Source organism: Euprymna scolopes, chromosome 10 (assembly GCF_053919585.1).
Source record: "Euprymna scolopes isolate OS-2025 chromosome 10, ASM5391958v1, whole genome shotgun sequence".
NCBI classification, from domain to species: domain Eukaryota; kingdom Metazoa; phylum Mollusca; class Cephalopoda; order Sepiida; family Sepiolidae; genus Euprymna; species Euprymna scolopes.
In genome coordinates this window covers 91,401,033-91,414,826 of record NC_136491.1, presented here as the reverse complement: position 1 = coordinate 91,414,826, position 13,794 = coordinate 91,401,033, and the positions used below count along the sequence as shown (strand labels likewise).

The following is a 13,794-nucleotide window of genomic DNA, read 5'->3' as shown; positions in this document are numbered from 1 at the left end:
AATCAAAGTCGTGTAAATTTGTTACGGCATTATATATATATATATATGTGTGTGTGTGTGTGCGTGTGTGTGTGTGAGTTACCTTCCAATAACGAAGAAAACAGACTCAATCCGCAATCATGGGTTTTGTTTATATTCTATTGCTATATTTTCAAATTATATATATATGCATGTCCACTACATAATCAATAATCCAATTATAATAAAAATGAAAACAAGAAAAGTAAAAAAAAGAAAATGTCCATATGTTCATCCTCGTTTCGTCATTATTTAAAAAGTTATCTTTGAAAAAGTGTTTTAAAAGAGAGGTAATGTCGGTGAACATATAAACAATCTCCAGTTGTACAGTTTCATATTTGATGTATATGGATATAAGAATAATTTTTTATATAAGCATTTTGCCTATATATTTGCGGACATGTTTCAGATTTAGCTGGAGATAAACTTAATATTAAAACGCGTTCATACTAAGTCATATGGAGAATGTTTCCATCTAGATATGAAATATGTCTGCAAATGTGTAACCAAAATAATTTTATAAATAAATATTCACGCTATATATATATATATATATATATATATATATATATATATATATAGCGTGAATATTTATTTATAAAATTATTTTAGCGTGAATATTTATTTATAAAATTATTTTGGTTACACATTTGCAGACATACTAATACGAAGTTGAATAATATATATATATATATATATATATATATATATATTATTCAACTTCGTATTAGTAATTCTTCTATCGGTTTGGACTCCAAATGTGATATCTAAGTGTTTATAGATTGTATTTTATCAGTTAATATTACGTAATGTTTAAAAATCCCACCCCAAAATTTGTGCTAGGTTTCTTTACTAAAGCTAAACTGCAAACGTTTATGTAAACTCACCGTAATTTGTGAAATAACGGTCCCAATTCGAGCATTTTCCTTTACATGGAGGTCGTAACTGTCGCTCCGAAATGCCGGTGCATTGTCATTCATATCCTGAATTTGTAAAAGAACGGTGGTCGAACTTGACCGCTTTTCCGGTGTATCGACTTCTCGGGCCACGACCTGGCAAAAAGTAAGAATAGAACAATGAGCAGAAGCATGTCAATTAAAAAAAAAAATCAACTCTATGCATAATATTGAAAAATTAATTATTAGTTAAGTTCAAATTAAATCAATATGTGCAATACATTTTATGCAATGAATTATTTGGAATATGTTTCATGCTTCGGCATTGATTTGTGCTGAATGGAAATGACGAACGTCAAAAAGCGACTCCTTGAATAGCCACCATATTACATTCTTCGACTCGTTGCGATGCACAATTTTTTTACGTTCAAAGGCTCGTTAAAGTTTTCACAGGGAAGTGTTAGCTACAGTATTTTTCAACCAATGGAGATCGTTTTAAACCCAACATTTATGAAGCCGATGCGAACTTATAAACCTCCATAAAAACGAGAAAATAAGCAGATAAAAATAATCCAATCCGGCGTACCCCAGAACAAGACTTCGAATGTTCACCACTTCGATTGGGGAAGGCAACACGAAAGAGGGACAATTAAAACCCCATGTACTAACTATAACATTCCTATCACGTATTCATATGAAGAGAAGCAAATTGCTACTCACTTACACGTATCAACAAACAAGGTACCCCTCCCACATACAATGCGAAGCAACCTAATACTTAAATACGAATATTACTCCCACGAATATATTCACATTAATAAATATATAGACGTATACACATTTCTAGCCCCTATGTTTGTTTATTCACTGAATATAAAATTTGCATAAACCAAAACATTCTCAAATGAATATTTTACCCTAAAATAATGTTTATCTTCGAGTAAAATTTTAGTTATATCAATGTCTGATTATTTAATCATGTTTTCGTTTGATTTTTCATTTGTAAACCGCTGTTTACGTGTAACTTATATATATATATATATATATGTAATGTGCTTTTGCTAAAACCGTTTTATCATAAATGATACATAATTATGCACGATATAGAAAATATGCATAAAGAAAACTGGACGTAATAGTTAAATAAAACCAATCTAATAAGGAACGATAAAAATGAATAATTAATTAACATTCGTTTTTCAAAGAATATGCAAATTAGTTCACTTAAATTTAGTCTCTCGTATATCAATGACTGTGTCTATTAAGTTCATTTTAATAACTTTTTAGTCGGCTGCAAGCAACTCTATAAGTAACTCCGTCGGTCGGTCGGTCGGTCGGTCGGTCGGTCTGTCCGTAACACTTTTGTGCTTCGCTTTTTGGTTAAGATCAAAGGTCTGTTGTTAATAGATGCATATTCTTTTTAAGCTTTTCTTGGCTTTTTGGCCAAGATCAAAGTGTAGCATCTGTTCCGGCAGATACCGCAAGCAAAGATCATATGTGGGGGAAACCCTTCATATCAATTGTCACTATCCAGCTCCCCTACTCCCCCTTTACTCCTTACATTAAAAATCGGTCTTGTGCCTAATTTGCTCGGTGGGGGAACAAATAAATACCATCTGTTCCGGCAGATGCTGCAAGCTATGACTAGCTATGACTAGCAAAGACCAGATGTGGGGGCAACCCCACATGCCTGACCATTAACCAGCTCCCATTTCCCACCTCTCGGGAGCTGGTCCCCTTTTTCCCTTCCCCCTCCCTTCACTCCTCACATTAAAAATCGGCCTTGTGCCTAATTTGCTCGGTGGGGGAGCAAATAAATACCATCTGTTCCGGCAGATACCGCAAGCAAAGACCATATGTGGGAGCAACCCCACATATAAGACCTTGGTCAATGTAGGGGAAACCCTTCATACCAATTGTCACTATCCAGCTCCCCTATTCCCCGGGAAGTTGGTCCCCATTTCCCCTTCACTCCTCACATTAAAAATCGGTCATGTGCCTAACTTGCTCAGTGGGGGAGCAAATAAATACCATTTTCTTGGCCTTTTGGCCAAGATCAAAGTGTAGTATCTGTCCTTACTACATGCTGTACTTATGTTTGTAAATTTGTGATATAAAGTGGGGGATCAATTTTCTGTATTAATTTAATGTAAAATCATCACCCACTTTACAACCAGTCAGTCTCAAACCCATTGAAGTCATTCTCCAGATCATTCACGTTGTTTTTGAGGGGTCCAGTTATTTTTTTCAGCATTCAAGTCATTATTAAATCCATTCAATTCATCCTTAGGTTCATTAAAGTCATTCTAAGTCATTTACTTTTTATTTATTTAAGTCATTTCAACCCATTTTCGGTCATTTTAGTTTATCTTTAAGAATTTCATGTCAATCCTACGTTCACGCATTCATTCATTCATTACACGAGAGCACGCGACTAATGGCTATCGGCCTTGTTAATATAAAAAGTAGGCTTTTAATATTAATTTGAGAGCGAGAAAAAACTCAAATATATTAGGTATTTCTAACCGATTGTAGCAGTGAACTCTCACCGGAAAAAATATAGAAATGTACGAATATCAAGAAACTGTAAGGGTAGTAGACCTGTAGCACACCTCAGATCCTGTGCTGAAGTGTGGGGACATTACATTTGAATGTAATTACGTGATTTTTAATCCTATTAAGGTCAAACTCACATGGGAAAAAATGAGTTCATTTTATTTATATAGAGTTTTTATATATGAGTTCATTTTATTTATATATGACATGAGCTCAGTAGCTCCTAATTAGTGTAATAATGGAGGTCTTCTAAAATCCCATTTATTTATTAGGTGTAAAAGCGCACACACAAAAAAAAATAATAAAAATAAAAAAAAACAATAACGATAATGTCGTTTATCGAATTCCTTCTGTGTTTGTTTACAATATCACGTCAGCTGAGAGTTGGGCTTGATGATGAATGCTTTGGCAAAGTCACATCTGATTAATGTTTAATTAAAAAATATGCAAACGAAGAAATGACCCGCGGCGATTTTAAATGGTACTTCTTTTATCATAAATTGAACTCATTAATAAGATTTTTTTTTTAATAAAATGGTAATGGACACCCGGGCTTGAAAAGAGGGATCATTTGATCTGTAGTCGAGTGCTCTACCACTAAGTTACATCTCTAGATTACAATACATCTGTTTCTTCTTTTTAAGAATAAATAATTTGCTGAAACTTTATCGTCTCCCTCACAGATGTAATGTAAAATATGCCACAGTAAAAATTATTCCTTTTTTCTATAAGATGGAAAAGATATTTTTAAGATCGTTTTTTTTTTTCGATTTTTATACTTATCGGATAATTTTCTCAACAAAACATATCTAAGAACACGACCAGGCATATAAATTAGTTTTGTGTGAAATCTGCAAAGTGCGGCACAATCACGTGGACACACCGATTCTCGCCAGATCACCGAAGTTAAGCAACGTTGAGCCTGGCCAATACCAGATGGGTTACCATTTGGGAAGGCTAGGCGCTGTATGTACCTTCTGGGAAGGTTGGGCGTGGGGCCAGCATCTTCACCCTGTAAAAAGAACTCCTCGCTACAAAAACATCTACAAAAAGTTGTAGATGGCCTATGCCCCTCCAGGGGCTCAAGGGCCATGGATGGATGGATGGAAATCTGCAAAAGATAGGCTCAGCCGTATCAGAACCTAAGAGAAAGGAACTCTCACACGCACACAAAAAAGTGACTTATATGTAATACCAGCCTGGGTGCCCGCGTGTTTGAAGGCGTGTGTTGAGCAAAAAAAAAAAAAAAAAAAAAAAAAAAATAGTAGCAGGCAGGCAGGCTCGAACTCGTACCGTGAAGGAGGAAAAGAACATAAAAAAACGTGACGTCTTTGTTGTTGCATCCATCACCAAACTGGAAGTGACGAATGTTTAAATTAAGACTAGTCAATCGAAAAGAGGGGATGACTTTCGAAAATATCGGCGAAAAAAGCGACCTCTTCCTGTAGAAAAGTACCAAGTTGAGGCTGAAAAAAATTAATATTTTTAGCAAATCTTTTGATATTTGTCGAGCGAAGTGTCGAACTTCAAAACAATACCGACCTCGTGAAAATCCGTCGTCTCTGTCGAAGGTTTTAGGCAGACATTTAAACAGACAGGTGCGATTTATACTATATATAAAAGTAGAGATAGTGGTAGAAACTTATGGATATATATACTTTCTGTGTGATGCCATCGATGGTACAAACACTTTTATATTGACCAACTTTACAGAGAATTACGTTCATTTACACTGTATCTATTTCAAAGTATATAAAAAATTTTTTTGCTAGGTATGCTGATCAAATGTTATCTCACATGATGCTACAAAATACGCGTCGAATTAAAAAATAAAAACGAAATCAAACAAGAAGCAAGACATTTTCGGAAGTAATCGTTTTAAACATGAATATTTTCTCCCACATTCTATGTAGTTTGTCAACTGATACACCCGTTTAAAAAAAAGTATCGGATCTTGATTAGGAAATTGAGAGAAGTTAAACATGTTTTTTTCTTCTTCTAAAAATCAAGCAATGCATAAAAGACAAAACCAAAGCAGAAAGTTCAACATTTCATGCGAGAGAGAGAGAAAAAAAAATAAATAAACGCAAACAATATCGCCATGCTTATGTATATGCGTCAACAAGTCTAGGGAAATAGGAAAAGAAAGTATTAATAATATTTTAAAGAATTGATGTGATATCAGCGAACGACGACATTTTGTATACTAGATGTTTTTACTTTTAGTTCCAGCGGGAAATCTAATGATTTCATTAAAAAAAAAAAAAAAAAAAAATGGAAAACTGAAAGTGTCTGTGGGAACTTGTCAATTTATTTGAAAACTTGTTGGTGTAAAGATACTTACATGATATGTAAAAACGATATGCACAACTACGCCATCAAAAAATATGGCGAGGGAACAAAATAACACCCGAAAAACAAAACAACCCTAAACTAGCAGTGTATGCATACCCGCCCAAACATTATCACATACCGGATCATTGAGCATAATGGTTAGAGTATTGGCTAATAGAAACAAAGTTTCAATCCTCTCCAAACTATGAGCAGAAGATCAAGCATAAGCGGAGCTATCTCGGGATGAGTGTGGTGTCTTACTCTATATTTTGTTTTAGAAGTTAATAAAAAGAAAGCCTCCCAGGGATTTCAGCTTGTTTAATTTATTTGTTTATTTTCTTTTTGTAATATATTGTAATATCACTGAAAACATTAAGCAAGAGCAAGTGGTTGTCTGTCGAGGTCAGAATGTCAGGTTCGAGAACACTGAACAGTGAAAAGAAAATTGATAAAATGGGAATCGCGTCAGGATGGACGTCACCGAGAAAATATTTTTTAAGTGAGAAAACGAATGGCAGCGAAGCGAAAAGGAATATAACATAACATGTATCTCCCCCTCCTATTGTGCTACAAAAATAAAACATTCCTAAAGTTCAACCATTCTTCACTTTGGTTGAAAAAAAAAATGGGAACATGGCATGTTCAGAGATACTCGTCTAACAAGACTCCGGAGAAAATCCGTTGGATATCAGGATCCGTCGTCTTCTGGTTTTGTTTCAGTTTTTACTTCAGTAGATGTTCTCATAAATTAAGAAAACACTTCCTTGGGATAACAATTGATCCTCATACAAAATACATAGATATGCGAAGATTCTAACAACGTTTTCCTTTATCTCACAACCGTTAAGTTAGTAAAGAAGACACTTTTTTTTTCCTTAGTAGAAAAGTTAACTATGTTACAGTATATCTTTCTTCTTGTCTCTTTATCTTACTAGATTTCAGGATAAGAATTCTTCTGGTCTGGTGGAGTATCTGTCTTACCGCTGTTATTAGAGGCAACAATATTTTAGGAAAATACGTCATTTCTCGTATAATGCAGCGTGGAGCGGAGTAAAGATTTTATTTGGCCTTCAAATATTATGTGACTTTGGACATTCGGTCAGGATTTACTTGTAGGGAAAAGTGTCCCCATATCACCTTGTTCTGACAAACCACTGTATAGAGAGATCTTAGACAGACTAGGATGATATTTCTACATGTGATAAGTAAAGATATGTCAGGTACGTAACCACAAATCAATGGAATGAAAGGGGTCACATTACATTTGCGTCGATATTTATGGATTCTGCGCTTAAAAAAATCTGCAATTACTCATACTAACGAATGGCTGTAACAAACGAGAAGAACTTCCTGCAGACCAGTCAGTCATTAAGCACGATCTTCGTGAACTACATACAGAAGCCCCACTCACGTAAAAACAATAAAGATAAACTAAAATGCATTCGGTAAATTATGGCTAGGTTTCTCTTCAAAATATATTTGTGTTCAATAGAAACGGTTTTGCATGTTGGTCAGTTGAACTTACTTGGAATTCTATTTCCTTTGTTGTCTCGTAATCAAGCATTTCAGAATTATTGACTCGGAGGATGACGGTTGCTTCGCCGAACACTTCTTGTGGCAACGGAGTGACATCGAAAAATTCTTTGCCATCTTTTTCCACCGTCAAGACGAAGTGACTATTTGCACCCTGGAAAGACAAGAAAAAATAGATTTAAAACATGAATAAAATGAAAACACGATTGAGGGGAACTACCGTACTTATAGCATTCTCTAGATTATAAATCTTGTTTTATAACTTTAGGGTCACAGTTATCAAGGACAAAAAAAATCACTCAAGAATCAATGTTAATTCATCGAAAGTATTGCCAACCGAAAGATGAGGAACACTATGAGAGTCAATATCAATTAATAGTATATACTGATTACTTATGAGGCGATTTATAACAAGAATTTGTTGATATTAAATTTGAAGACGATTATAGTAATCACCAGAGAAGCAGTCTCGCGAAAATGACGTCCGCTGTCGTCATATATACGACATAATCACGTTTACGCACCGGTTTTCGTTAGATCACCGAAGTTAACAACGTTGAGGCTGTTCAATAATAGATGGGTAACCATTTGAGAATACCAGGTGCTGCATACAGGAGGACGTCGACACCTACCTGCACGAACTGCAAAACAGTAACTGTTATCTCTCCTGATAAAGATATACAGGCAACTGCGGACCGCAAGTGAATTTAATATTCCCATGAAACTTCCATATTTCGGGGGAAGCCAGTACAACCCGGAGAGGGTTGCTAAGGAACAGAGGTTAAGCTCTTGTAATGAAGATTTTCCTATAAAAATTCCCTTTATATCTAGATTCCCCCAGAGAGGAAAGAAAACTTTTCCGCATTGGTAACCTGATGAGTTCTTACATTGAATGTGATACTGTGTGAAACCTATATGCAACTAACGATAGAAGAGAGAGAGAGAGAGAGAGAGAGAGAGAGAGAGAGAGAGAGAGAGAGACTGGCAACGGTTGGCCAAAAAGTTTGTCCGTTTTTGAATGCCGTTTTTTCCGATTACTAACTATCGTTTTATATTCCTATTCTTCAAATCTTGTATTTGATGCAGCGAGTATTTTGACGTCAATGTTTAATAAACCTATGAATAAAAGACTTCTTACGGTTTGCTTGTATTTTCAGCTTTGAAATCAAACAGAACATATGATGCTTTCTTTTACCACAAAAAGTAAAAAAACAAACAAAAAAAACAAAAAAAAAAAACTACAAAAACCTTCATAAAGATATGGCACATGTATGGGGGGAAATGCTGTTATAGAACGAGTGTGTCTACTAGAAATGGTTTGCTCAATTCTGCAAAAGACATTTTACAGTGAAAGATACTCCTCGTTCTGGCAGGCTCAAGATGATCGATAGTGACCAAATGAAAGCCGTAGTTGAAGATTTCCGTTTCACAATCAGACAAACCTTAAACAATCTTATGATTTGGAAATCGAGCGTGGAAAATTAATTGCATAACGTTATATATCTATGTTTCTAAACTTCAAGTTTTGACCCCTCCTTCATTAAAAACGCACATAAATAAAAACTAACGTACCTTTTCTCCAACCTAATAGATTCGTAATCAAAATTAAACTCATATTATTCGTTCATCGAAGAAGTTCATTGATTCGTGAGAGACAATAAAATCTTCCATAAACTGACGTCCTGGCGATTTTATCGCTGGTTTGTAGGTACAAAGTGAATGGTTTTGGTCTGGAGATTTTTGGTAGATAGAACTGATAAGGAAATATTTAATGTTCGAGTTTAGTGCAATCCGCCGCGGGTCGTGAAATTGTGCGGATGGTATAGAGTACGGACAAGAGAAAGAAAACAGGAGTGAGGGAGGGAGAGAGAGAGAGAGAGAGAGAGAGAGAGAGAGAAATAAAGAAAAAGTAAAAGGGAATGCGAGATACGGAGAGAGAAGAAGAAACAAATAGAGAGAGAGAGAGAGGGAGGGGGGAGAGAGAAAGGGAAGAGAGAGAGAAAGGGAGTGACAGAGAAAGGGTGATAAAGAGAAAGAGAGTAAGAAAAAATAGAGAGAGAGAGAGAAAGTGAAGGAGATATATAGAGTGAGAGAAAGGGAGAAAGAGAGAAAGCGAAGGAGAAAATAAGGGAGAAAGAGGACAAGGGAAATATGAATAGAAAAAGAGCGATAGAAAGAAAGAGAGAGAGAGGGGGGAAATCAATAGGGAAAGAAAGAAAGGGAAAACAGAGAGAGAAAGAGAAAGAGAGAGAGGGGGGGAAAGAGAGAGAGAAAGAAAGAGAGAGGGAGAGAGAAAGAGAGGGAGAGAGAAAGAGAGAAAAAAGAGAGACAGAGAGACAGGAAAGACAGAGAGAGAGAAAGGGAGAGAGAAAATGGAAAGAGAGAGCGAGAGAGAAATAGAAAGGGGGAGAAAGGGAAATGAAAAGAGAGATTGTGTGTGTGTGTGTGTGAGAGAGAGAGAGAGAGAGAGAGAGAGAGAGAGAGAGAGAGAGAGAGAGAGAGAGAGAGAGAGGTGTAACAAACCTCTTTGTGACGATCGAAAATAACCGCTGTTTCAGATCCATCTATCGATTACTGTTTAAATATCGATCCGCCATTGTCGTTTGTTTTTTACTGTCCCGCTTTCTCACAGTGCATAGAAGCAAGGAATCTACGCCATTTCTAATACAATATTCGCACAAGCATGTGACTGTCTCTTTCCAATTCATGAAAATATCTATAGATAGATGCAGATAAAGTTGGATAGTGCACGTATCGAAAACACACGTACACACGACTACCACACGCACATACCAACATTATTAAACATTAGAATACTAGTATTGTTCAACTGTTTTCATTGAACGTCAATAAGTTCTCGGAAATTAAAAGACCACTTTCTGGGACTAATACTTGATTTCTGTATCACATACATAGCTATCCGAATGTTCAATCAAGATTCTCCTTAATCTTTCAATAATAATAATAAAATATTCAGGAACCCTATTGTCCTCTCCCCAATGTTTATGGAAGTTGCTCCAGTCTAGGCATGAAGCCATTTGAAGTAAGGGGTTAAAACACTACTTCGCAATAACAAAAACGTAACTAACCAACAGTAACTGCTAGATGGATAGATTCTAACCTAGAAAAAAGTAATTCTTCCACCTTTGTCAGAAACTTTGCTCATTAAAAGATAAACCGATAATAACCAGATAATCAAAGCGAGAAAGGTCAACTTTCGGGTTTGTTTTACTATACACATAGATTCGAAAAAGTTGTCAAAAAACAAATATGTAACACATAAATGTTATCAAAGGCAAGATAACTTACTTTTCTACCTATATGGATAATTTTTTTTGTGTTTTTATTCAATATAACATGTTTATTCAGCTCGAAAAACATACAGTGTTTACCGATGTATTGGAAAATTTAAAATGGCACCGGACTCTCTGTTGAACACGGTAAGTTTGGTAAAATGAGTTAAAAATAAAAAAAAACTGTACAAAATACTGTTAAAAACATGCCGAATATATGTCAGCGTATGTCACGGTAACATATATTGAGCGAGTTTCTAACAATATTTTGCATATATTTTTTATTTTTAACTCATTTTCCCAAACTTACCCTGTTCAGCAGAGAGTACGGCGCCTTTAAAATTTTCCAATATATCGGTAAACACTGTATGTTATTCGAGCTGAATAAACATGTTACATTAAATAAAACCACAAAAAAATATATAGTTAGGTAGAAAAGTAACTTATCTTGCCTTTGATAACATTTATTTGTTATATATTTGTTGTTTGACAACTTTTTCGAATCTATGTGTACAGTAATACAAAACCCAACTTTCTACTCTCCTTAGTCTCCTAATTCTGCTGTAGTTTATCTTTATTGCGGTGTTTTCTGAATTTTGTTGGATTCCAGGGCAATAAACTGCTTTGATCTTATTGTGTATCTAAGTGCTGTTACTTAACTAGAAATAAAACTGTCAAGAATATGAAAATTACAAGAATCGCCTGAAGGAGAGAGAAAATATAAAGAAACCGAGACCATTCTTATTCCTCTACTCTTTGTTTTTGTAAAAAAAAAAAAAATTCTATTTATGGTTTTCCTCAGTTTTCTCTTTTATATTGAAAGTTGCATTATTAGGCAAACTAATTTAGATGTATAACAGTGATGGGAAAGTAGTTCATTGCTTGGATGTTGTTATGACATTATGGCTTATCTTCTATCATCACCAATGAGAAGATGAGGGTGTCTAAATGGTTAACGACACGGACTCACAATCTAGAATATTATATAGAATTTCGAATCCAGTTCGTTCCACAAAAACACTTTCAGTTGGCAACATTCACGTGGTTTTTCCTGTAATTATCTGCTGTCTATCTAGAAAGAATTCCAACTAGAAAGATATCGGAGAAACGAATGCCAACAATAACAACGCAACGATCCGCGTATTGCCTAAGATAAAATTAATGGCCCTCTCCTTGAGGAAGTACTTTGCTTTGACAAGCTCCTAGAACTTGAATGAAAAACTCACATGCAATCTGTTGCAAAAATTTTTGTCAGAAAATAGTTGAATCATTCTAATACTCCAGAAAGTAGACGGCACTTGATGCAATCCTCTCTCTCTCTCTTTATATATATATATATATGATTCTAAAAGAGCCTAATATAGAGTACTGCTGTAGCATATAGGGAAGTGATCCACTCTCCAAGGATCATTTTTTCGTTCCTAGCGTACAAAATCGATTTTGCAATCTGGTCGGAGATGATTATATAAATTATTTACGGTCCCTTACTCACAGAAAAGACGTATCTACTATATCGTTATTTCGATGGTAGCTCCTCGACCGAGCTTCGATCACTGCTTCTTCTGTAAAAAATAACATTCATAAAAAACAACTCTTGCTAATAACACCGAATAAGTACTCTTATCATCGGCATTCTGCCTGACTACCATAACATCTATCATCTCACGGTCTTGTTTTCTGTATATATATATATATATATATATATATATATATATATATATATATATATATATATATATATATATCTGTGTGTGTGTGTACTATAATATGTTTCCAATAAATATTAATGGTTTTTATACCTACAGAAATTAGTGTTTAATGCTTACACAATCATCAGTGCACGCAATGATAATTACTGCTGACTGTGGAACTAGTACCCAATCAGTAAAGTCAACCTTGGCTTTGCCAACTGGTGTTCTCGGGCAGGAGGAATTAACTTTTAAATTGATATATACATTAAAGTACTTATGAAGCTGTGTAAACAAACATGTCATAATCAACGGCTATAAGAATATTTGACAAATCGGATGTTTGGAATGATTATATATATATATATAGGAGCAAACAGTTAATAATTTTATCGAGCTTTTACATCTGATTGAGATTACTTTATAAATATTAATTCTTTAATATTTATAATATACTTTAGTTTTACCATCTTGGATCATTTTGGTAAATTTAATTGTAATTTTTATTATATATATATATATATATATATATATATATATATATATATATATATTAGAGAGAGAGATAGACAGAGAGAGATATATAGGTAGAGAGAGAGATTGTATATATATCATGAGTTGCGCAGTTATGCTCAAAATTGCGAGTTGCTGTGCAAGTTGGTTAGTGCAAAAAGAGTTCAAGTGGTTAACGTTATTGATATATGTCAAACCCTAAGGTCGACGGTGACGCCTGAAATGTCATTCGGTTCGTGTGAAAGAATACGTGGGAGAAAGAAAGAAAGCGATCATAAAAGAAGAAGAGGGGAAGATATCTTTTCGCTCGCATGCAAGGCAGTATGGCTTCCGATTTTGGACGAAACAGATGTGTCGGGTTAGACGCGAAAATGCGTCGAAGAATAAAGGAAACACGAAAAAGAAAACTTCCGTCAAAAGTTCACTCGTAGACGAATAAATTAATCCATGCCAGAAAATTGGCGTTGTGTTTTCATTAGATGTTCCTTTACAGTATCGACCAGTGACGGGAAGAACCGATCACAAAAAACCAAGAAAGATAATAAAGGTATGGGGACTTTATTCGCGTATGGATAGGCAAACAATAGATGATTCACGATCATATACATACACACATAATGAAAGACACTTAATAATAATTATTATACATAATGATCACAGCAGACAAAATCCTCTCTCTCCGTAACATCACAGAGAGAGAGAGAGAGAGAGAGAGAGAGAGAGAGAGAGAGAGAGAGAGAGAGAGAGAGAGAGAGAGAGAGAGAGAGTCCTCTAATATTTACTTCAGCAAACTGGCTATTGAAAAATGTCCAGTTGAACCAGGAAGAAAAATGTGTTGCATTATAGAGTTTCATAATGTCTTATTCGATCCTTAACAAACTAATACATAAACACTAGCAGCCGTCAGCCATCATTGTTTATTCATTCATCTCAGGCAGTTTTTACAGCGTTCACCTACTTTCC

General features: G+C 34.9%; 1 protein-coding gene and 1 pseudogene across 11 annotated transcripts in view; one reads left to right on the top strand and one right to left on the bottom strand.

Annotated features, from left to right (window-relative positions):
- LOC145286125 (cadherin-23-like) overlaps positions 1-13,794 on the bottom strand; it is a 1,312,625-nt gene that overhangs the window by 393,743 nt on the left and 905,088 nt on the right. For all 11 annotated transcript variants that reach the window (XR_013869108.1, XM_080134833.1, XM_080134832.1 and 8 more), the window contains 2 exons: positions 7,330-7,491; positions 906-1,070 (listed from right to left, as the gene is read on the bottom strand). Coding sequence is in view for 10 of the 11 variants with exons in the window: in XM_080134833.1 (XP_079990959.1) it covers positions 906-1,070; positions 7,330-7,491 (327 nt within the window). In the remaining variant the exon portion in view is untranslated. The remainder of the gene's footprint in view (positions 1-905; positions 1,071-7,329; positions 7,492-13,794) is intronic.
- Positions 2,945-3,081, top strand: LOC145286728 (U2 spliceosomal RNA; annotated as a pseudogene).